The 21,462-nt window shown below is 45.3% G+C and overlaps 2 protein-coding genes across 2 annotated transcripts in view; one reads left to right on the top strand and one right to left on the bottom strand.

Annotated features, from left to right (window-relative positions):
* The first annotated feature begins 1,729 nt into the window (after window positions 1-1,729).
* TEX49 (testis expressed 49) lies at window positions 1,730-7,096 on the top strand. Its single transcript, XM_033142523.1, has 4 exons — window positions 1,730-1,953; window positions 3,205-3,342; window positions 5,186-5,330; window positions 6,911-7,096. The coding sequence occupies exons 1-4, from the start codon at window positions 1,869-1,871 to the stop codon at window positions 6,957-6,959; spliced, it is 417 nt and encodes a 138-aa protein (XP_032998414.1). The 5' UTR covers window positions 1,730-1,868; the 3' UTR covers window positions 6,960-7,096.
* Window positions 7,097-12,968: 5,872 nt separating this feature from the next.
* The window catches only part of ADCY6 (adenylate cyclase 6), a 48,066-nt gene continuing 39,572 nt past the window's right edge, over window positions 12,969-21,462 (bottom strand). Inside the window, exons 18-22 of the mRNA XM_033138114.1 lie at window positions 20,984-21,113; window positions 19,418-19,681; window positions 17,312-17,516; window positions 17,042-17,166; window positions 12,969-13,730 (exon numbers count right to left, since the gene is read on the bottom strand). Of these exons, the coding sequence (XP_032994005.1) occupies window positions 13,605-13,730; window positions 17,042-17,166; window positions 17,312-17,516; window positions 19,418-19,681; window positions 20,984-21,113 (850 nt within the window). The 3' untranslated portion in view covers window positions 12,969-13,604. The remainder of the gene's footprint in view (window positions 13,731-17,041; window positions 17,167-17,311; window positions 17,517-19,417; window positions 19,682-20,983; window positions 21,114-21,462) is intronic.

Here is a 21,462-nt window from a genome sequence, read left to right as displayed (position 1 = left end):
AAAGTACGCCAGTGCAAGTAGATAAATAGGTACCGCTGTGGGCGGGAAACTAAACGGTGTTTCCGTGTGCTCTGTTTTCCATCATGGCGTTCCGTTGAGCCAGAAGCAGTTTAGTCATGCTGGTCACATGACCCAGAAAACTGTCTGTGCACGAACGCCACCTCCCTCGTCCTGAAAGCGAGATGAGCGCCGCAACCTTGTAGTCGCCTTTGACTGGACTTAATCGTCCAGGGGTCCTTTACCTTTACCTTTAAGTGGATATTTTTTTTTATTCCAGTCTGTACTAGATTGGAAATTGCTTTTAAATATGCTTTTGTGGTTGATTTTTTTAATTGTTAAATCGCTTCAGTGTGATTTATGCAGAAAGATTCATAAATTGAATGAATAAAAATATCTGTATATAAACTTAATTTTAATTGTTCTGCTGTCTGAATGTTTTAATTGGTATTAAACAAAATCTGCCCTTATTCCCTTATGGGGTACACAAGAGCCCTTATAGAGTCCTTTGTAGGTTCTCCATCGGTAGGAGTAAATAACAGAGGCCAGCCAGAAAATATTGAGAAGCAAAGCAGCTAGTAAGCCTGATCTTTATTAGAGCTGTTGCAACAGGGTGCTCCCCTCACACACAGGAGATTGGAGGGGGACCCAGAACAAAGGTGTGCCTGCCCTTATATAGACATTTAAATTGCCCACCCTGAAGTCCAAGACCACCCCCAGAAACATCAAACATACATTACCAAAGGGGTGTAGCCCAAGACCACCACCCCAGATACATCATACCTACATCACAGAAAAGGCGGTCTACAACAGAAATCTGAGTGTTTATCTCCTGTCTGCTAGGTTATCTGATTATGCCTTATCTGATTGCCTTTCCTGGTAGTATGGCCATTCCTTTGAGATGGTAATCACTTAATTCCTGAGACAATGGGAAGGTTCCCTCACCCCCTCCCTCCTTGCAGAGAAACATTTGGTCCGTATGGGAGTCAAAATGGTTTCAGGACTGTTTGTGTGCTGCTTCAGGTATGTGGTTTATATATTTATGTACGTGTTTGCTTGGTACATTTATGAACATTTATTATATATATAAGACCTTAATTTTTTTTTATTACAACTTGTTAGAATTTCAGTGCAGGAGAGCATTTGTTGTGACAATGTATTACACCAATTAAATGCTTGTTAAACTGGAAATACTAAATAAACACAACAAACTAAAATAAAATAGCAAATTTCAGACAGACTACACCTCTTGGGTATAAAGAGGTAGCTTCTTCACCTTCCTCCTAAAAGAGTATAAAGATGAGGTAAGAAACACCTCAGTGGGACGATCATCATGCCTGAGTTTTGGAGGTGCCAAATATTTGCCTATTAGAGTCGGAAACAAGGCTGACACACAGCACACACTTATGTATCTTTACTCAGAACGCTCCACTGAGTGAACCACTCTTCATGGCTGGCATTTCAAGAAGGCTGTTTGGCTCACATCTACAAGAGACAATGCTAAAAGTTGCTGTGAGTGCCGGATCTCCCTAGAGGAGAAAATACAGCCATCTGGTTAAATACTTGGCAATCACATGCAAATAAATACAAGTTAATGAAGTCATAAAGCTGGAAAAACAAAACAAAAGGTGAAGGGTCACTTCTGCCCCTTTCCTTTCTAGATACCTCCTCAAACCAAACCACAGTGCATTTTTCTCAAGGTATCACAACTGCCCTTTCACACGCAAGTTTTCATTGCTTAAGAAACTCCCATGAGAAAGGGCTGAGCTGTGCATCTCCATGGTAACATAGCAAACATGCTTTAGAAGGCAGAAGGTTGCAGTTGGGAAGTTGTGGAGTCAGTTGAACCTACAGCAAATTAGGTGCAGGAAATGTCTTTCTTTGGATTAACTTTTATGGGATATCAAGACCCCTTTCGGGACAGAAAACTAGAATTACCAAAGTATGAAGTGCCAGGTAAGCAAACTAGACAAGAACACTTCACTGAAAAACAAAGCTCACCAGTGGTGATTGCTCTGTACACACAAAAGTCTTAACTGTCATTCCTTCATCTCAGAACCCTGGGAACTGCAGCGCTCTGAGGAAGGCTGTGGATCTTTAATGGAATTCCCAGCACTGTCACTAAATTACTGTTGCCAGGATTCTAGCAGGGAAACCATGATTGAAGATTGTAGAAAACTGATAAATAAGTTGCATAAATAAGTTATTTGTGTGCTGTTCACACACATCAACGCTACTGTACAGGAGGTTCCTGGTTTTGTCTATTCAATCCCCTTCTGAAACGTAATAATAATAATAATAATAATAACAACAACAACAACAACAACAACAACAATAATAATAATAATAATTTATTTGTACCACACCCATCTGGCTGGGTTTACCCAGCCACTCTGGGTGGTTTCCAACAGATATTAGGATACATTTAAATGTCACAGATCAAAAACTTCCCTGAACGGGGCTGCCTTCAGATGTCTTCTGAATGTAAGGTAGTTGTTTATCTCTTTGACATGAGAGGGGAGGGCGTTCCACAGGGCAGGTGCCACTACTGAGAAGGCCCTCTGCCTGGTTCCCTGTAGCTTTGCTTCTCGCAGTGAGGGAACCGCCAGAAGGCCCTCGGTGCTGGATCTCAGTGTCCGGGCTGAACAATGGGGGTGGAGACGCTCCTTCAGGTATACACGACCGAGGCCGTTTAGGGTTTTAAAGGTCAGCACCAATTGTGCTCGGAAATGTACTGGGAGCCAATGCAGATCTCTCAGGACCGGTGTTATGAAGGGTTGATGGCCATCCCAGAGTCTTTCAAAGGAGAAAATCATGCACTGGTCCACATCAGGGAGAAGGGTTTAAGCCTTTCTCCCACAGTGTGCTAGTTTTATGCCTAGAGACATTTTTTTATCCATGTTGTCTTCCAGCTGCAATCTGAAGTGGTACATCTGGGATCTAGATTGAACTTAATTCCCTGGACATGAGGAAATTATCCTGTCTCCAACATGACCATTTTTGTCCCTAATTCAATTGCTTCTTTACTTGACTGAGGCCCCATCTGTTCAACGCGTTTCAAGCAGCATCATACCACTTTAAACAGTCATGGCTTCGCCCAAATAATTTTGGGAACTCTGTTCCCCTGATCCTCTTGTTCCATTTGCTTTCCATTTTGCTATATTCCAGAATTGCATTAGTTTTCTTTCTTCTTCTGTCCATCTTCAGTGGGAACACCAACCCCTAAACTGGAACTTTTCTACCCAAAGCTGCCACCCATAGGACCAAGTGGGTATGATGGTACAGTGCACAGGGGAAGCTGCAGGAAGTATCGAGAGGCTATCAAACAGATGAAGCTCAAAAAATGTAGGTACCGGTAAATAATTACCAGAGGCAGGGTTTAAATGGTGGTTTCAGCAAAAGCACAAGGAGCCTTTAGGATCCTGTAGAGGGACATCCATACTCACGTGTCAGAGCACTGGGACCAGGACTAGGAGCAATGACCTCTGGGTTAGCAGGAGCTCTGTGTGTGTGTGTGTGTGTGTGTGTGTGTGTGTGTGTGTGTGTGCGCGCGCGCATGAATGCATAAAGGTAAAGGAACCCCTGACCATTTGGTCCAGTCGCGGATGACTCTGGGGTTGTGGCGCTCATTTCGCTTTACTGGCCGAGGGAACCGGCGTACAGCTTCCGGGTCATGTGGCCAGTGTGACTAAGCCGCTTCTGGCGAACCAGAGCAGCACACGGAAACATCGTTTACCTTCCCGCCGGAGCGGTACCTATTTATCTACTTGCACTTCGTGGTTTCGAACTGCTAGGTTGGCAGGAGCAGGGAACCACCAACCTTCTGATTGGCAGGCCCTAGGCTCTGTGGTTTAACTCACAGCTAAATCTAAGAGAGTCCTGTTGGCAGGTTTGGAGGAAGGAGGAAGATTGAAGGCCCCTGGGTTGGACTAGCTGGTCCTTTGGCCTGATCCAGCAGAGCTCTGCTTATTCTTACGATGTTGGGCTCCAGGCAGGTGCGCCACCTTCATACTCACTGCACCAGCATGACAGCTGGCCCTTCCAGACAGCAGGAAAAGACAGAGAGGAAACCTTTGGCTACATAAAAAGGAAGTTTGTTGTTAAGAAGTTTTAGTGAACATGCAAACCAATTTGCAATACTGTGTATACAACCAGGTGGAAATGTGATGTTCAAGAGTGCTCCTGAGAAAGAACAGTAATTTGAAATGTGTTGCATTTAATAATCAAAAGCAATTTTTCTTGTGTACCTGGGGTTTTGATCTCTTTCTCTGATTTCTTTCCTCCTCCTCCTCCTCCTCCTCCTCCTCCTGGACAGCAGGCTAGTACCTCTAGGCCAGGGGTAGCCAACTCCCAAGAGACTGTGATCTACTCACAGTTATAAATTGGTAATGATCTGCCCCCTTTTGGGGGGTTCAGGTCAAAGTTGTTGAGCTTCTTTGGGGGGAGCCAGTGATCTACCACAGATGTCCAGTGATCATGATCTACCTGTTGGATGTGCCTGCTCTAGGCAAATGATAATGAGGAACCAGTCACCTCCCACTGCCTCCTAAAAGGCTCGCGACATCTTGGGAAGCTACTTGTCTCCTAAGTGCCTGTGTCAGCTGTCATTGGAGCTTGGCTTTCCAGCTTCTCTTGCTTGCTTCGCTGTGAACACATTTTGTGCTGACCTAGAGTTGGGGAAGCTGTGGCCTTCCAGATGTTGTTGGACTTATAACTCCAATCATCCCTAGCCAGCAAGGACAATAGTCGAGGATGTAATCTGAAGTCCAACAACATCTAGACCTGCATTGCTGAAACCAGGGCACCAAACAGGTTCAGGAGAGTTAAGGACACAGTAGTTTTTGGTTCTCTAGGGAAGGGGAAGAAAAGACAAGGAGGAAATATGATAATTCTAGAAGGGAAGGGGCCATAGGTCAAAAGTGGCAGGTCCCATCTTTGTTTAGGGCTGATGCATGTATGGGACATGACCACTGAGCTTCTGAACTCAACATGTACAGCGGTAATTTAAACCCACAGATTATTAGCTATCTTCTCAAGCCTCCATTGTTGCTCAAGCTCCTGCTGAAGTCAGTGGATTTTTAGCAAGTGCTGATGGCCACCCCAAAGCCAAGACCCTTCTCTTCCACACCTCCAGACAGCTTTTGGTTTCTCCTGTGTAACAGCCCAAGCTCTCTGTCTCTTTTTCTAGACCCAAATGAAGAGTACAGGGAACCAATGACCTGTGGACAAGAGATTGGCTGGTGGCTGCCGAAGAATCGGTCAGTCAAGCCAGAAGATGCCATCCCTTGGATGAGGGTGCAAAGGCACCCCCAGCTACGGAGCGAGATGACCAAGTGAGCATACAATGGGAAGCAGGGAATCAGCCCGCCCACCACTTCACCCAGCCAGGGATGGAGGATCTAACTCTCATCCTTTAATTGTGTGTACAGCAGACACCATGGCCAAATCCACCCCATACAAATTACATTTAAGCACATAGCTTCACCCAAAGAATCGACAGAACTATAATTCTCGGCACCTTAACAAACTACAGTTCCCAGGGTTATTTGGAGAAAGTCACATGCTTTAAATGTATGGTCTGGATATGCCCTGGGCGGGTTGCAGCCACCAAACATCTCCTTTTACTTGCAAAGGACAATGCTATTGCAGTTGGTAGTTTTCCCAGCACAATTTCACTGACTGCTGCTTGTGGAGGGTTTGTGTGTGTGTGCATGTGTTTGGGGTGGGGGGTGTAATTCTGAGTGCCATGACACAACAGCTTGCACCTCCTCCCATTTGGTTTCTTTTTTTAAAAAAAATAAAGATTTATTAATTTTTTAAACAATAACACAAAAAACAAAATACATAATACAAAATACATATTACAAAACAACCAAAAATACAAAAATCTTAACAAACAAACAAACACTTATTCAACTATCCTTATCTTATTCCTAACATTATTTTGGGACCTCCTCGCATCCTCTCTTCTGCGTTCATTTCTAATCTTCTTTAGTTACTTTATAACATTATAAAATCCTCCTTCTCATCTAATCTTAATCTTTATAAACAATAATCAACATTTATCTATAATTATAATCCTAATAAAAATAAACAAACACATTTCTCACTACTTCTTATATCCTATCTTAATCTAACTTCTGACATTACTGTAGCCTTATATATCCTCTGATTTTAATTTCAAATATCTATCTTTTCACGTCGTTTCAAATAGTCTTTAAATTTCTTCCAGTCCTCCTCCTCCCATTTGGTTTCATTGGGCAGATGTAGAGAGGAGATGCTGGGTGGCTGTTTTAACTGGATCCATCCACCCTTTGTATTGTCCAAGAGATCCATGCTCTTGCTTGCCTGGAGGGCAGATAGAGGTACGGCTGCGGGTGTGTGGAAACCTTTGACCTTTGTGTGGCTGGAATATAGGCTACTGTACAAAGGTTAAGAGTCATATGTGTTGCTGTGGCAGCTTTGCCTCTTACCTACTCAGTCTGCCCACTGGCCCCCCATAAGGCAATGTGGCCCTTGACTGGAAAAAGGTCCCCCACCCCTGCTTCCCATACACTGAACCTTTCTCCCCAAGGAGCTGGTAACTGCTGTTTGCTCCCCACAGAGCTACAGTTTCCAGTACCCTTAACAAAATACAGTTCCTAGGATTCCTCTGTGTGTGCTTTGAAGACCTTCTTCCTCTTTCAACAAGCCTTTTAAAGTTGAGGTCTTTCCCAGCAGGGTGCACCTATTTTGAAATGGATTTAAAGATGTTTGTTTTTATAGCTTTGTCAATTGTTTGCCACCCTGGGCTCCTTTGGGAGGAATGGTAGGGATATAAATTTAATAGATAAATAAGGTCCTGGCGGCTGAAACAGTACCCCCTATGAGACAACGGAACAGCAATGAAAAATGTTTTCTTTGTTTATTGTAGATTTGTGGACAGCATGATAGCGAGCGACCGCCTCTTCAGCATGTTTTGAGAACCGTTTGGAACCATAATAGGAACCTGAGGCTCATGGCAGCACCGCTGTGTCAATGAGAGCTCATTGACAATAACCGGCCCCCATGTTTTAGACCTAGCACATTTGTTCTACAAATAAATAGGAAATCAGTACAATCATCTGTGTTTGGGGGTTTCTTTGCCCACAAAAGAATGGGGAAAAGAAAGTGGGTGGATATAAATTAAAGGGAGAAACCTGTGGCTTCTAAGTGTTGTTGGACTCGTAAATCCCATCAACCCAGCTAACATATTCAATGGTCAAGGATGATGCGAGTTGCGGTCCAGAACATCTGGGGAGTCCACAGCTGGTGAAGACTTTGGCCTTTTATCTTGTACTATATCAATGCACTCCCTGCTTCTTCTTTTAAGAATTAGTACAGGAATGAGGATTGTTGCTGACATTTCAATAACACTCGCTGTGATTTAAGTAAAGGTACCCCTGACCGTTAAGTCCAGTCGTGGACGACTCTGGGGTTGCGCGCTCCTCTCGCTCTATAGGCCGAGTGAACCGACATTTGTCCGCAGACAGCTTCCAGGTCATGTGGCCAGCATGACTAAGCCGCTTCTGGAGAACCAGAGCAGCGCATGGAAACGCCGTTTTCCTTCACGCCAGAGCGGTACCTATTTATCTACTTGCACTTTGACATGCTTTTGAAATGCTAGGTGGGCAGGAGCTGGGACCAAACAACGGGAGCTCACCCCGTCACGGGGATTCGAACCACTGACCTTCTGATCGGCAAGCCCTAGGCTCTGTGGTTTAGACCACAGCGCCACCCCCATCCCTGTGATTTAAGTAGATGCTGGCAAATGTGTGCACCTGAGCATGTGTTATGTCTACATTTGAACAATACATGTTTCATCCAGGAACAAATGGATGACATGTTCTAAAGCAGAAGGAATGTTTATGGGCAGCATTATTGAACTTCAAAATACAGGTGAAACTCGAAAAATTAGAATATCATGGAAAGGTTCATTTCTTTCAGTAATTCAACTTAAAAGGTGAAACTAATATATGAGATAGACTCATGACATGCAAAGTGAGAGATGTCAAGCCTTTATTTGTTTTAATTGTGACATTATGACGTACAGCTGAGAACCCCAAATTAACAATTTCATCTTTGGGGTTTTCATCAGCTGCATGCCATAATCATCACAATTATAACAAAGGCTTGACATATCTCGCTTTGCATGTCATGAGTCTATCTCGTATATTAAACTCCAGTAGCTAATGAAAACAATTGCTTACATAAGTGGACTTTTCCACGATATTCTAATTTTTCGAGTTTCACCTGTAGATTATCTCCACCCCATTTCCCCACATGCGGACCCCTTGTATTTTCCATTGCAATAATGTTGACCTGTCACTATAGCAGTGCTTCAAGAAAGGGGAGGAAGGTCAATGCTAGAAGGATCCAAATTGATAAAGGCAGGGCCTGCAGGCAGGCTAGTACTGTACTCTTACTCTTGCTCCCCATCCCCACACCTGCATTTCTGAAACAACCACCTTAACAGAGAAATGGAACAACTGTTTTTTGTAAATTTCCTGCTTCCCAATCCACTTCTCTCTAGGAAACTTAAAAGCAGGCCTTACAGATGCTTGCACACAACCACCCAACCAATCCACACTTCTGTCCTCTAGCAAGGTGATGATGAGGCTTTCAGGTTTTACTATTGACAGTGTTAGCTTAGCATAGACAAAGTCAGAGGAGAACAGTCAAGCAGAGACTAGAGATATACTTTCCTTTGATGGGGGGGTCTAGTTTGCCACTGTAAAAATAGGATGCTTTTCTAAATGAGCCACTGGTCAGATCCAACAGACTTTTCTTACAGGTTTCTGCTTTCTGCAAGGAGCTTAAATGTATGACCTATTAAGCATCAATAGGAGTATAGCGTCTAGATCAAGGGAGGTAATAGTACCACTATATTCTGCTCTGGTCAGACCTCACCTGGAATACTGTGTCCAGTTCTGGGCACCACAGTTCAAGGATACTGACAAGCTGGAACGTGTCCAGAAGAGGGCAACCAAAATGGTCAAAGGCCTGGAAACAATGCCTTATGAGGAACGGCTTAGGGAGCTGGGTATGTTTAGCCTGGAGAAGAGAAGGGTGATATGATAGCCATGTTCAAATATATAAAAGGATGTCATATAGAGGAGGGAGAAAGGTTGTTTTCTGCTGCTCCAGAGAAGCGGACACAGGGCAATGGATTCAAACTACAAGAAAGAAGATTCCACCTAAACATTAGGAAGAACTTCCTGACAGTGAGAGCTGTTTGGCAGTGGAATTTGCTGGCAAGGAGTGTGGTGGAGTCTCCTTCTTTGGAGGTCTTTAAGCAGAGGCTTGACAGCCATCTGTCAGGAATGCTTTCTGGTGTTTCCTGCTTGGCAGGGGGTTGGACTGGATGGCCCTTGTGGTCTCTTCCAACTCTAGGATTCTATGATAAGCTTAAGGAAAGTTACTACCACTTAACTATATAGGATTGCAGTCATGTGGTATGAATGCAGGCCATCTTAGCAGCTACAGCCTAGCCAAAGTTCCAGCATGCAAACCCTCTGCAGTACTGGCCTGCAGTACCAATGGGTCACAGCCCGATCCAAAGTGGGTCACAACAGGAGCACTACCTTCGTGGTAAAATTTAAGAAATGAGTCCCCAAATGCATGTTTGGGTTAAGCATGAGACTCTTAATCTCAGGGTCATGGGTTCGAGCCCCACTTTGGGGGGAAAGATTCCTGTACTGCAGGGGGTTGGACTAGATTACCCTTGTGGTCCCTTCCAACTCTCTTAATTCTATGGCTCTAAATGTGGTTCCTGGGACTGAAAAGGTTGAAGATCCCTGCTCTACACCACCCCTTTGGCAGCTCACTTTTCTATAACGGTTAGATGATCCCAATACCTTGGGCATTATCCTATACAATATACTGTTGGCAGTGATGTGTGTAAAATATGAAACGCGTTTTTGAATTCTTCTGGATGGCGGCTGTCATGATGTGGTCCTGTATGTCAAAATTACCATTACACTTTGGTTCTAGATTCAGGTAGGTAGCCGTGTTGGTCTGACGCAGTCGAAATATATATAAAAATAAAAAAAAATTGTCCAGTAGCACCTTAGAGACCAACTAAGTTTGTTCTTGGTATAAGCTTTCGTGTGCATGCACACTTCTTCAGATATCTGAAGAAGTGTGCATGCACACGAAAGCTTATACCAAGAGCATTACACTTTGGGTTCTTCAGAGTGATGGTTGTTTCTCAACGCCTGAAATAACGTAAGGAGATTTAATCAGGGATGTACAAGCTTTAGTACATGAATGATAAACCCTGCAAATTACCAATGCATAGGCGTGTAAGTGTACACAAATTGTCTGGAATGATTACAGTCAAATTGACTTAACAAATGTCTTTAGCCTGAATCAATCAGGTGTTGATCTCTATATATATCATATTTAAAAATTCAAAAGTCGTTGTTAACAGGTACCATCTTGAGAGGTGCATCATCTAAAAATTAAGTGAGGTGTTTTCTTCAAAAGCATCTTTATTCATACACAGATGGCATGCAGATTTAAATCAATTAAAAACCCATGTGATTAATTGTACAATAGTGAAATCTCATGCAAGTGTGCTCAGTGGTCAAGTCCCACTGGGTTCAGTGGGGCTTACACCCAGGTAATTGTGTTGAGGATTGCAGAAAATAATTTCCTAACTGTATGACAGTCCTAACATTCACAGTTCTCACAAGTTTCCATCTCCCTATTCCGTGTATGCGTGCACTGAGCAACTGGGGGGTGGGAGGAAGTTGCCCAGGAAAGAAGAGAGGTAGGTATATTCAAGTTTATGGCACTGGGAAGGGAGAAGAGAAAGAAGGAAACAATGTAATAGAAAGTGATCTTTAATATATAATTTATATATACACACACAAAAAGAAAAAAAAAGTACCAAATAAGTGCCATATTGCCCACTCTGCTCATACACCTCGCCCAAGGAACACAACTCAGCCATTTTCGCAGTAGCCCTAGAGGGAGTGGGGAGATCTGGGTTAGTTTTGTCTTCTTTTTTTTAAAAAAAGCTCACTCTCTCCTCCTACATAGTGTTCCCCATGGTGAGCATCAATAACTCATAGGCTATGCACAATGACAGTTGTTGTCCATTAAAAACAATCTTTTCTTTTTAAAAAATTAAAGGAATACAAGAGCTTTTTAAACCATCAAGTAAACTAAAAAATAATAATCTTCAACTTCTTTCCCTCCTTCTTTAAAAGACTCATTTTTTTTCAATTAAAAATAGCTGTTTTCCGCTTTATCCATCCCCTTCAATGGAACAGAGATTTCACAAAGCTGCCTTGCTTCCCCGTGGCTTCGATGTTCCCCAATTTAGGTGTCACTTGTGACAAAAGAGTTGAGCAAAATAAACCTTGTTTCCAAGGAATCTGGTTCAGTGCTGGAATCCTATGTAACAAAAGGTGGAAAAGGGGGCTGTAACTTGCCAACATCAGATTTGAGAGGGGCAGGAGCCAAACTATGGCAGTGGGTGGGAAATATCCATACACATGCTTGCAACCAATTCAGTCCACAGCTGCAGATAAAAGACTCCTTGGAACAGGGTCAAGTTGAAATAGGCCAAAGGTGGTTCCTCCAAAGGGGGCATTGCACCCACAGCATAAAATGGGAAAATTAAAAGAGGAAACGGGCAGAATGTAAGCAGGCTGCAGGCCTGCACTATCCAAGGTGTCCCCTTGCCCCTACAGGGGCTGGAGAAGTAGCTGGAGCATTTCAAAATGGCAGCCACAACCCCATCCATCTGGGAAATAGCAAGCACTCAATAACTGTGCCATTGGCCAGCCGCCCCAGATACTGACCACATGGACCTGCCCTTCTACACCAAACGGACACACTTCTTTTCAGCACACTTTCACCAGTGAGCTCTCTTTCAAATCTTTTTTACACACGGTTTCTGCAGTTCCTATGACCAGTTAGTACTTTGGTGCAAAGAGATCCCCTTTCCCACCCACCTCGGCTAATAAAAACAAAAGGAATCAAGGGTCCTCTCCTCCTCCACCTCAGTGCCATGTTCTCGCCAACTTAAATCCGGCAATTAACACAGAGCTCTCACTTTGCTGATTTTGTCATCTGCTGTGTTTCCTCCCAACCAGGAGGGCCAGAGCAAACATTCACTAGGGCAGCCAGACCCCAAACTTGTGGAAGTCCACTTTGCTTAAGATAAGCACACCCGCCTACCCTCAGGGCTTCCGACATCTGGGATAAAGAGCAGAAGGGGCGGTACGTTATTATTTTTCTGGAGCTACATATATAATATGTATTAGAAAGATGGGAAAGTACCCTCACGCCCCCCCCAAAATCAAGGTCAGTAGAACCAACTTGACCAAACCTAAAAGATGGATAAAAAGGTGAGTGGAGAAGAGACATGGCACTTAATAGCAAAAGATCCATGAGAGTGGGGTGGAAGGAAGGAGCTTGCTCTGTCTGCCAATTCCAGCTCCTGTTAAATAATTTCTACTTTTTTAATTTTGGGGTCCCAAGTGAGTAAGGAAGAAGCTCCCGTCTGCAGTAAGGTGGAAGAGGAGGGCTGCACACAAAACAACCCCGTCCCCTTTACTTCAGGCACCTAAGGCAGGTTTGCATCTCCACAGGGCAGCAACACCTCTTTCCCTGGCTATTAGAGGAGATGGAGTGGCAGGGGAGCCAGGGGAAAGAAGGCCTGTTTCCTTCCCGTCTCTTTGGCATCGAAAACCACAACCCCCAGCCACCGTCCCATTTCCCCCCCTCTCAAAGCACCCCAAGTGCTTGTCATCACTCCCCTTAATTCCAACCAGACACAGCAATTTGGCAAATGAGAACTGTACCCCAAATGACAATCCCTCAGAGAGAGCGAGAGAGAGAGAGAGAGAGAGAGAGAGAGAGAGAGAGATTCCCAAACATCACAGTGAGTTTGTGAGAGCGTGTTATGTGTGTGAGAGAAAGGCGCACACACAGGAACAAAAAGATAAGAGTGGGTGTTTGCTGAGAGATGTGACCAACAAAATGCACTGGGGGAAAAGTCACCTCCCCCAAGAGAAAAGTGCAGTCGCTGCGCTTCTGGAAAGTCTCAGCAAAATGGCGCCACGAGAGAAATGGAGCCCCTCTCAAAAAAACATCCGAGCAATGCTTCAGGGTGGAGGCGGGGCAGAAAGAAAAGGGTATAGCCTCTCTTCAACAATAAAATCAAAATGTCAGCTTTGTGGAACCACAAGGGCGGGGTCTTCTAACCCCTGCTGCAACCTTGCTTCACCAGGTCCTTTGGCTGATCCCAAGAGCGGCAGAAGGTTCACAACAAACTTCACCCCAAAATAGCACCCACACGGGCCCAAAAGGAGGCACTCCAAGTTAGGCTTTGCTCCAAATAAATAAAAAAATAAGTCTTGTATAGGGGTAAAGCGACCCCCTGACATCTCCTCTTTTTTCCCAACACTATCAAGGATCCCATTTCAGAAGCTGTAGGGTTTTTCTTCCCTTTTTAGGAGGGTGTGTTCCAAAATCCAGAGCAAAGAGAGAAAGACAGAGAACCAATCAATCCCATGCTGCCTGACTGAGGCCAGCTTAATAGGTCCCTCTGTTAAGCAAAGGCTCTTTTCTTGCTAACTGGTGGGTCCTCCATTCAGGAAATAGGTGGTCATCTCGCCTTTGCCCTTGACCTTGATGACCCCACGACACTCCAGCTGATAACCTTTGGCTGCCAATACCTGATATAGGTCAGTTGTCACCTAGAGAAGGGGAACAACACAAAGTGTTAGGAGGAATGGGAAACACAGAGTTCTGGGCAGGTGGAATTATGAGTTTCCAATTCTGTCCCTCTGCTCACAGAAAACCTGTTGCTCCAGAAGAGGATTCTGTACATGGGGAGCGGGAGGCAATTAACACAAATTCTCCCGTTTATCCTGCAGTCATATCTCCCCATCCCCCAGCACTGTTCCAAAGGGTCCCCAAATCCTCTGGAGCAAAATTTGGATGGCGAAAGGAGGCTGCAGGGGGAAGTTGCAATCAGCAAAAACTGCCTTCTTGCCCTGCTTTGGCGAGAGGGGGAAAGCCAGACGACTGAATAAAGCCAAACAGGTGATGTGAATCCCGCTGTTTTTGACAGCAAGCAGTTTGTGACTGAGGACAGCAAGGAGGCCAATGCAGCCCCCATCCTGCCCAAGCCTGGCATGATTAGTGCACATTTAAGCAATGCAATGATCCAGCCAATACACTGGAGATGACATAGAGAAATCTTCTGCCACATCACCCAGGGTTTAAACCACCCAGAAAAACCATAGCAGCCCCTCTGAAATACCTGTCATGGAATATCTCAGGTTGGGCTAATAAGTCATGTAGGATTGCCATACATCCATAATTCCCTGGACATTGCTGGGATTCGGCCATCGGAAATGGCCTGAAAAGCTCAACAACTTTGCCAAGAAAAGCTCAACAACTTTTCTGTCCAGGTGTTCACTTTTTGAAATATGGCAAACCTAAGTCATGGGATTTGGGGTTTTTTTTTTTTTTTTTTGAGCATTTGTATCCATTTCAGTTATTTGGCTTACAAGAGACCTAGTCCCAAAGTACTGAGGTTCAGAGCTTTGGTAGGCTTTCTGTGTCTCCAGGGAAGGACCATAAGAAAGGAAGGTGGCCTTTCTTTTGGTGTAGCCACTCTGTCTACAAGCAAGGGCTCAGCCAATTGATACTAACTCATCCTGTCTTTAGACTATTTCCCTTGGTGAATACAACCCCGTGAATTCATTATCTCAAGATTCTGTGATGGCCGCCCACTTGGATGGCTGTAAAAATTGACTAGGTAGCTTCATGGAGGATGGATCTACCCGCGACTATCAGTGGCAACAAGTAAGTGGAACATCCTGGGGCAATATACACCCAGATGCCACAAGGGGGCGCTGCTGCTTTTAGGTGCTGCACATGAAACGTGTGGACGATACTGCAAACAGGATGCTGGCCTAGGTGGGACTTTCGGCTTGGTCTGGCAAATGAGTTCTTACTCTCGTAAAGTAACCAGAACTATTCAGAAGTGGTCAGCAGAGGGAGCCTTACTGACACAATGCTGCCGTAATATTATTTAATAGAAATGTAGATATCCCGCCCCTCCCACTCCCATGGTCTCTTAGGCAGCTCACAACAAAGCCTGAATTGCTCCTCTTCTCTCACTGAAATCTCCTGAAGACAGGATTTCCAGCTTTCCCCACCAGCCCCAATAGTGCCTCCTGCCCCCCCCCAAAAAAAAAATTAGCTAGGAAAAACTGGCAGCAAGTAACAATTTCAAAGCACCGGCCGCCCAGAGGTGTCTGTGGCTTCTGATTGGCTGCAGGAGCTTCCTGCAGCCAATCAGAAGCCACAGGCAGCAGGATTCGCGGGCCGGATTAAGCCCGCAGGCCTTAGTTTGCCTACCCTTGTTCAAGATGGCCCTAGTCAGGGTGCCCTTACATTTTTTTTAACTTAAAATTTTGTTTTTTATTTGTGAACTGGATAGATGTTTATTCCCGAGCCATCAGTTTCTGCTTCTTCAGTTTCTTTTGAGATATCTTCTTCTTTTGAGCAACTTCCTCTTCTGGCTTAGGGACAATTTTTCTCCTTCTCTGTGAGGATCATCTCCATGTGGCAAGGAGAACTCATGTAGGGGTTAATGAGACCATGAGCCTGCGCATTTTGGGAGCTTTGTTAACCTGAATGTGCTCAATTACTATAATAATAATAATAATAATTTATTTGTACCCCGCCCATCTGGCTGGGTCTCCCCAGTCACTCTGGGCGGCTTCCACCAAACATTAAAATACATTTAAAATATCACAGTTTAAAAACTTCCCTAAACAGGGCTGCCTTCAGGAATTTTCTGAATGTCAGGTAGTTGTTTATTCCCTTGACTTCTGATGGGAGGGCGTTCCACAGGGCGGGCGCCACTACCGAGAAGGCCCTCTGCCTGGTTCCCTGTAGTTTTGCTTCTCGCAGTGAGGGAACCGACAGAAGGCCCTCGGCGCTGGATCTCAGTGTCCGGGCTGAATGATGGGGCTGGAGACGCTCCTTCAGGTATACAGGACCAAGGCCGTTTAGGGCTTTAAAGGTCAGCACCAACACTTTGAATTGTGCTCGGAAACGTACTGGGAGTCTACATCCAGACCCTTGAGTTCAGCATTGCTCTCAGCATTTTAAAGCATTTTCAGGAGGAGGAACTCAGCACTCTTTTTTGGCCAACGCCCCTGTGTCCAGCCCCACTGCTTGGCCTGGGCACACCTGCCAACGCCACCATTGTAACGACGGAAGGGAACACACTGCTTCTTTAGGGTCACATCCTTCAAGTACTTGGTAGCTTTCCAGATGTGCATACCCTTGATAGCCTGGGCAGTCTCACGTGTGTTCTTAAAGTGAACACGAAGGTTGGACCCCCCCCCTTGACTTGCATGATTTTGTGGGGTTCTCCGGGTCAAGTGAGTAGCGGACCATTTTCAGAGCTTACCTTACAGCCACAGCTACCGCCGGGGAAAAGCAGGTGCCCTTACATTTGAAGCTCAGCAGGAGGCTATCAGATCAGGTGGCTTCCCTGGACAACTACTCCCCCCCTTTGTAAAAACAAACAAACCCCAAAACATCATCTCTTTTTAGTGGGGCTTTTGGATGCAGAAACGATGGGTGGCGTGAATCTTGCTGTTCAATGTTGCTCCTTGTTTTGTAAGGTTTGCAGTTTCGTTGATTTTTAACTGTTTTAACTTTGCATGGGACGTATACTTTTTTTGTCAGAACACCTGTGACTAAGCTGCTCAGCATAGATTATATTATTACAGACCTGTTGAATCTCTCCTAGGAAGTAGACTTCCAAGGTTAAATCCGGGCAACCATGAGGCCTGGGATGGGGTGTCTTGTTCTTCGCATGACAGTGTAAGTCAGGCAGGCCCCCTGGTGGGGTCCCTGGCCGGCTTATCCCTCCAAGGCTGGGGGCAAGCATGCCAGGGCTGCACACCCTTGACCTCTGCATGGGCCTGCCAGCAACCTTAACCATAGTCAAAACAGGTCACGCCATCGCCGCTCTCACCTGAATACGGTCAGGGACACCAGTGCTGTCCATACGGCTAGAGACATTCACCGTGTTGCCCCAAATGTCATACTGTGGCTTTCGGGCTCCAATCACCCCAGCCACTACTGGCCCAATATTTAGCCCTGTGGAAGAAATGGGAAGGGAGGAAGGGATGCGAAAAGGAAAATCAGTCCAAACGGAGCAGCCAACCCACTTGCCTTAAGGACACCCAATCTCTCTCCCCAACATGGAACACCCACCTACCCACCCTTCCCAGGCTCCACTGACCAATTTTCATTTGGAAGTTGTTGAATGAGTGTTCGTTGATATATTTCATCTGCTCCATGAGCCGCATCGCATAGTCTGCCAGCGCTGTAATATGGGAACGCCCCTCGCGGTCATACGTGCTGTCGTTCAGCCCTGAAGCCGCCATGTAGGTACTGCCAATCGTCTTTATCTTCTCCAGCTGCCTGAATGGCTCCTCACTGATAATCTACAGAAAGAAGCAATGGAAGGTAATTTCTACTAATGCTGAGAGAGTATCCTTTCATCAAAATTGCACATCTGTTTTAAAACACATACAGCTCCCAAGTTAAAAGAGTTCAACGCATTATGAGAGATTTACAACCTCTCCTAGACAATGACAGTTCTCTTTCCCAAGCTCTGGGAGGGAGACCTTTCATTGCCTACAGACAGCCACCCAATCTTAAACAACTCCTCACCCACAATAATACAGCAAGCAGACTTAACATGGACACTGGTACCAGAGCCTGTAATAAACCCAGATGCCAACTTTGCTGCCACATACTCCCAGACAACACCATCACTGGACCTAACAACATCAAACATACCATCTCAGGACTATTTAATTGCTCATCTTCTAACACTGTGTATGCTATCAAATGCCAACAGTGCCCTTCAGCTCTCTATATTGGACAAACAGGCCAAACCCTGTGCCAAAGGATAAATGGACATAAATCTGACATCAGGAATCACAAGACAGAGAAACCAGTAGGAGGACACTTCAATCTCCCAGGACATTCTATGCAAGATCTCAAAGTAGCTGTCTTACTACAAAGGAATTTCAGAAATAGACTGGAAAGAGAAGTTGCTGAATTACAACTTATTACCAAACTTAAAAGCATGGAGAGACCTGGTCTTAATAGAGACATTGGATTCTTATCTCATTATAAATGATAAAGCTATTTTTGGCCATTTCATCCCTTGTTTTTCCTGTAAGACCAATTGCAGTCGTTAACAGTCGTCAACAGGTTTACCACACCTATCAGCCAATCACCCATTCCCACCACCCTTCTGTGTAATACCCCTCCCCACCCTCTCACTGTATATAAAGATCTGCTGACTTCTGTTTCAGTGTATCTGAAGAAGTGTGCATGCACATGAAAGCACATACCAAGAACAAACTTAATTGGTCTCTAAGGTGCTACTGGACAATTTTTTTGTTTTTTATTTATATTTCTACTGTTTTGAAGGGGATGCAGGCGGCACTGTGGGTTAAACCACAGAGCCTAGGGGCATGCTGAACAGAAGGTCGGCGGTTCGAATCCCCGCAATGGGGTGAGCTCCCGTTGCTCGGTCCCAGCTCCTGCCCACCTAACAGTTTGAAAGCACGTCAAAGTACAAGTAGATAAATAGGTACCACTTCAGCGGGAAGGTAAACGGCATTTCTGTGTGCTGCTCTGGTTCACCAGAAGCGGCTTAGTCATGCTGGCCACGTGACCTGGAAGCTGTGCGCCGGCTCCCTGGGCCAGTAACGCGAGATGAGCGCCGCAACCCCAGAGTCGGACACGACTGGACCTAATGGTCAGGGGTCCCTATCATAGAATCATAGAGTTGGAAGAGACCACAAAGGCCATCCAGTCCAACCCCCTGCCCAGCAGGAAACACCTTTACCTTACTGTTTTAAAACCTTCCACGGGCACTGCCGCACTTCTCCTGAACAGCAGAGATTTTGTCTTGGTTCTCAAAAGTCTCTCCTATTTCTCCTCTGTACTCGTGCAAATGCCTGGCACTAGGTGAGAGCCTCCCGCAGAAGAATGCCACGCAGAGAACACCAACCTCATCCTGGCACAGGGCCCCCTAGTGGGCACAGAGCCAGATACAAATTAAGACCCCTAGAGGCCCTGAGCACAGAAAAGATTATGGTGACGCCCCCTGTGTACTTCACAATAAAAACAATACCACGAAACAGTAGGGAAGACTAACAAATATTCATTCACGTGGCACTTTCAAAAGTCCAAAACTATAAACATGTCCTCCTCCAGCATCATTGTTTTTTAGGGGGGGAGGGGGAACCTACTCGTCTTTCAACCTCTGCCAATCTTTGGTACCTCCCTTTTTCCAACCCAACGCAGACAAAAGACCCGTGGTTACCTCATCGAAGTCAGCAATTATCTCATTGAGCAGCCGCAGACACTCAACGCCTTCATTGTTGGCTTCCAGCTCCACGTAGAACTCTGAGAAGTTACTGATCGAGGCAAACATGACCGCGACGCATTCGCACGACTGGTGGTACAACTCGTCGTTGAGCCGCTCGCGGGCCAGGAAGTGGGCGGCCACATCTTTTGGCAAGATGTTGTGCAACAGCCGGCGGTTGTAGGCCTGAAGCTCCTCCATCTCCTCCTTCTCACCTGTAGCCTGGGAGGGTCGCAAAGGGAGGAAACGAGGAGGATACCAATTATCCAAGACGTGTGATTTCATTAAGCCTTTTGAACTTCCGCTGTTGAAGATACTGTCCCTTCCAGATGTTCTTGGGATTCCAACTCCCAGCGGCCTTAGCAAACAAGGCTGGGGGTCAGGGATGACAGGAGTTGGGAGCCCCAACATCTGGAGGGCCACAGTTTTGCCCAGCCTGCACCACACATACCAGACACAAATTCTGCAACCTGTAGAAGTTCTGTATATTCAGCAGGATTGCACACATCTGCACAATTTATTCTTTCCTGCTAGTCACAGAGAGGGGGAAAGAGCAATGTTTGGGACTAAAACTCACCACTACTAACAGGTTTCTTCACTTGCTGCACTGTCAGCAGCCATAATCTTAAACCACAGAAGCTTACACCCCTAGTCAAGAGACGCAGTACCAGTCTCTCCTTCCTACCATATATTTCTTTAACTTGTATATGCTTTATATTTCAATGAATCTCAGAGACATTTACATCATCATTCAACACAAAAATACAACAAAATACACAAAATGCAACATAATATGTGTGTGTGTACGTGCATTTTTATATATTCACATTAATATTACATAAAATGATTCTCACATGAAATAATACAATTCAAGAATTCAAGAACCATGCTGTCATTACACTCTCCTTGCACCCATCACATCACTCCATCCTCTCAATTCTCACTTCAGCAAAACCCTCAACAACCCATAACCACGTATGAATCCAACAGGTGAAAGCCCAACCCTCCCCCAATCATTTCATCTCCATCTCTCACCTTTGGGGCTATATACAGGTGGGTAGCCGTGTTGGTCTGCCATAGTCAAAACAAAATCGAAAATTCTTTCTAGTAGCACCTTAGAGACCAACTGAGTTTGTTCCTGGTATGAGCTTTCGTGGGCATGCACACTTCTTCAGAACACTTCTTCTTTGGGGCTATATGAATACCTTCTCCCTCTATCTCCCCTGGGGAAATCAAACTCTTCCTCTCACTCTGGGGTAGAAGGGTCTCTGGACTCAGCCACCCATAGGCTTGACTCTCACACCCTCAGAGGGAGCATCCCAGTCAATCAAATAAAAATAAAGCAAACGTCCCTTAAAATAACTCTGAATTTATAAAAGCACCCAACTAAGTCCTTTAGTCCAGAGCCAATTAAAGAAGGCATGCCAAAGTACTGAGTAAACAGCAAGAACTAACAGCATCCTTTGCACCATGAGATCTCCAGACTCATCCCAGCCTTGGCAGAAACCTCACACCCTCCACTACCTGTTGTTTCCAGAGAAAGTCCAGCCGGGCCGTAGACTCCACCTGCTGGGCGTGCAGATAGAGTGCCAAAGCAAAGAGCAGCAGGATGACAGGTGTCATGTACTGTAGGGCCACTTTCCCCTCTGCAGAACTAGGAGAAAAAAAGAGTAAAGGCAAGCTGTTATCTTCCTGCGCTCCTGTGCCCAATACAGCCCTGACACAACCCCTTTGCTCTGCCTGCTCCCCCAGCCTAAGGAAGCCCCCCTGCTCTTTAAAAACCAACCTCAGCCCATTCTCCCTCTCTGTCCCTTATCCTTGGAGTACCTTCCTGCCCATGACACCAAAGCTGACAACCCAAATGCACTGCCATTACGTGGTTGTTATCTGGCTTGGGTGCTACATGCAGAAGGTGGAATATAAATTGAAACGGGGGAAAATTCAACCACCCGTTGTTACTCCATAAAGTCCATCGCTTCCACAAGGCATTTGGCATTTCCCTT

This window comes from Lacerta agilis, chromosome 2 (genome assembly GCF_009819535.1).
Source record: "Lacerta agilis isolate rLacAgi1 chromosome 2, rLacAgi1.pri, whole genome shotgun sequence".
Lineage (NCBI taxonomy): Eukaryota > Metazoa > Chordata > Lepidosauria > Squamata > Lacertidae > Lacerta > Lacerta agilis.
The sequence above is the reverse complement of the archived record's forward strand: the minus strand, read 5'-3'. Positions and strand labels throughout refer to the sequence as shown.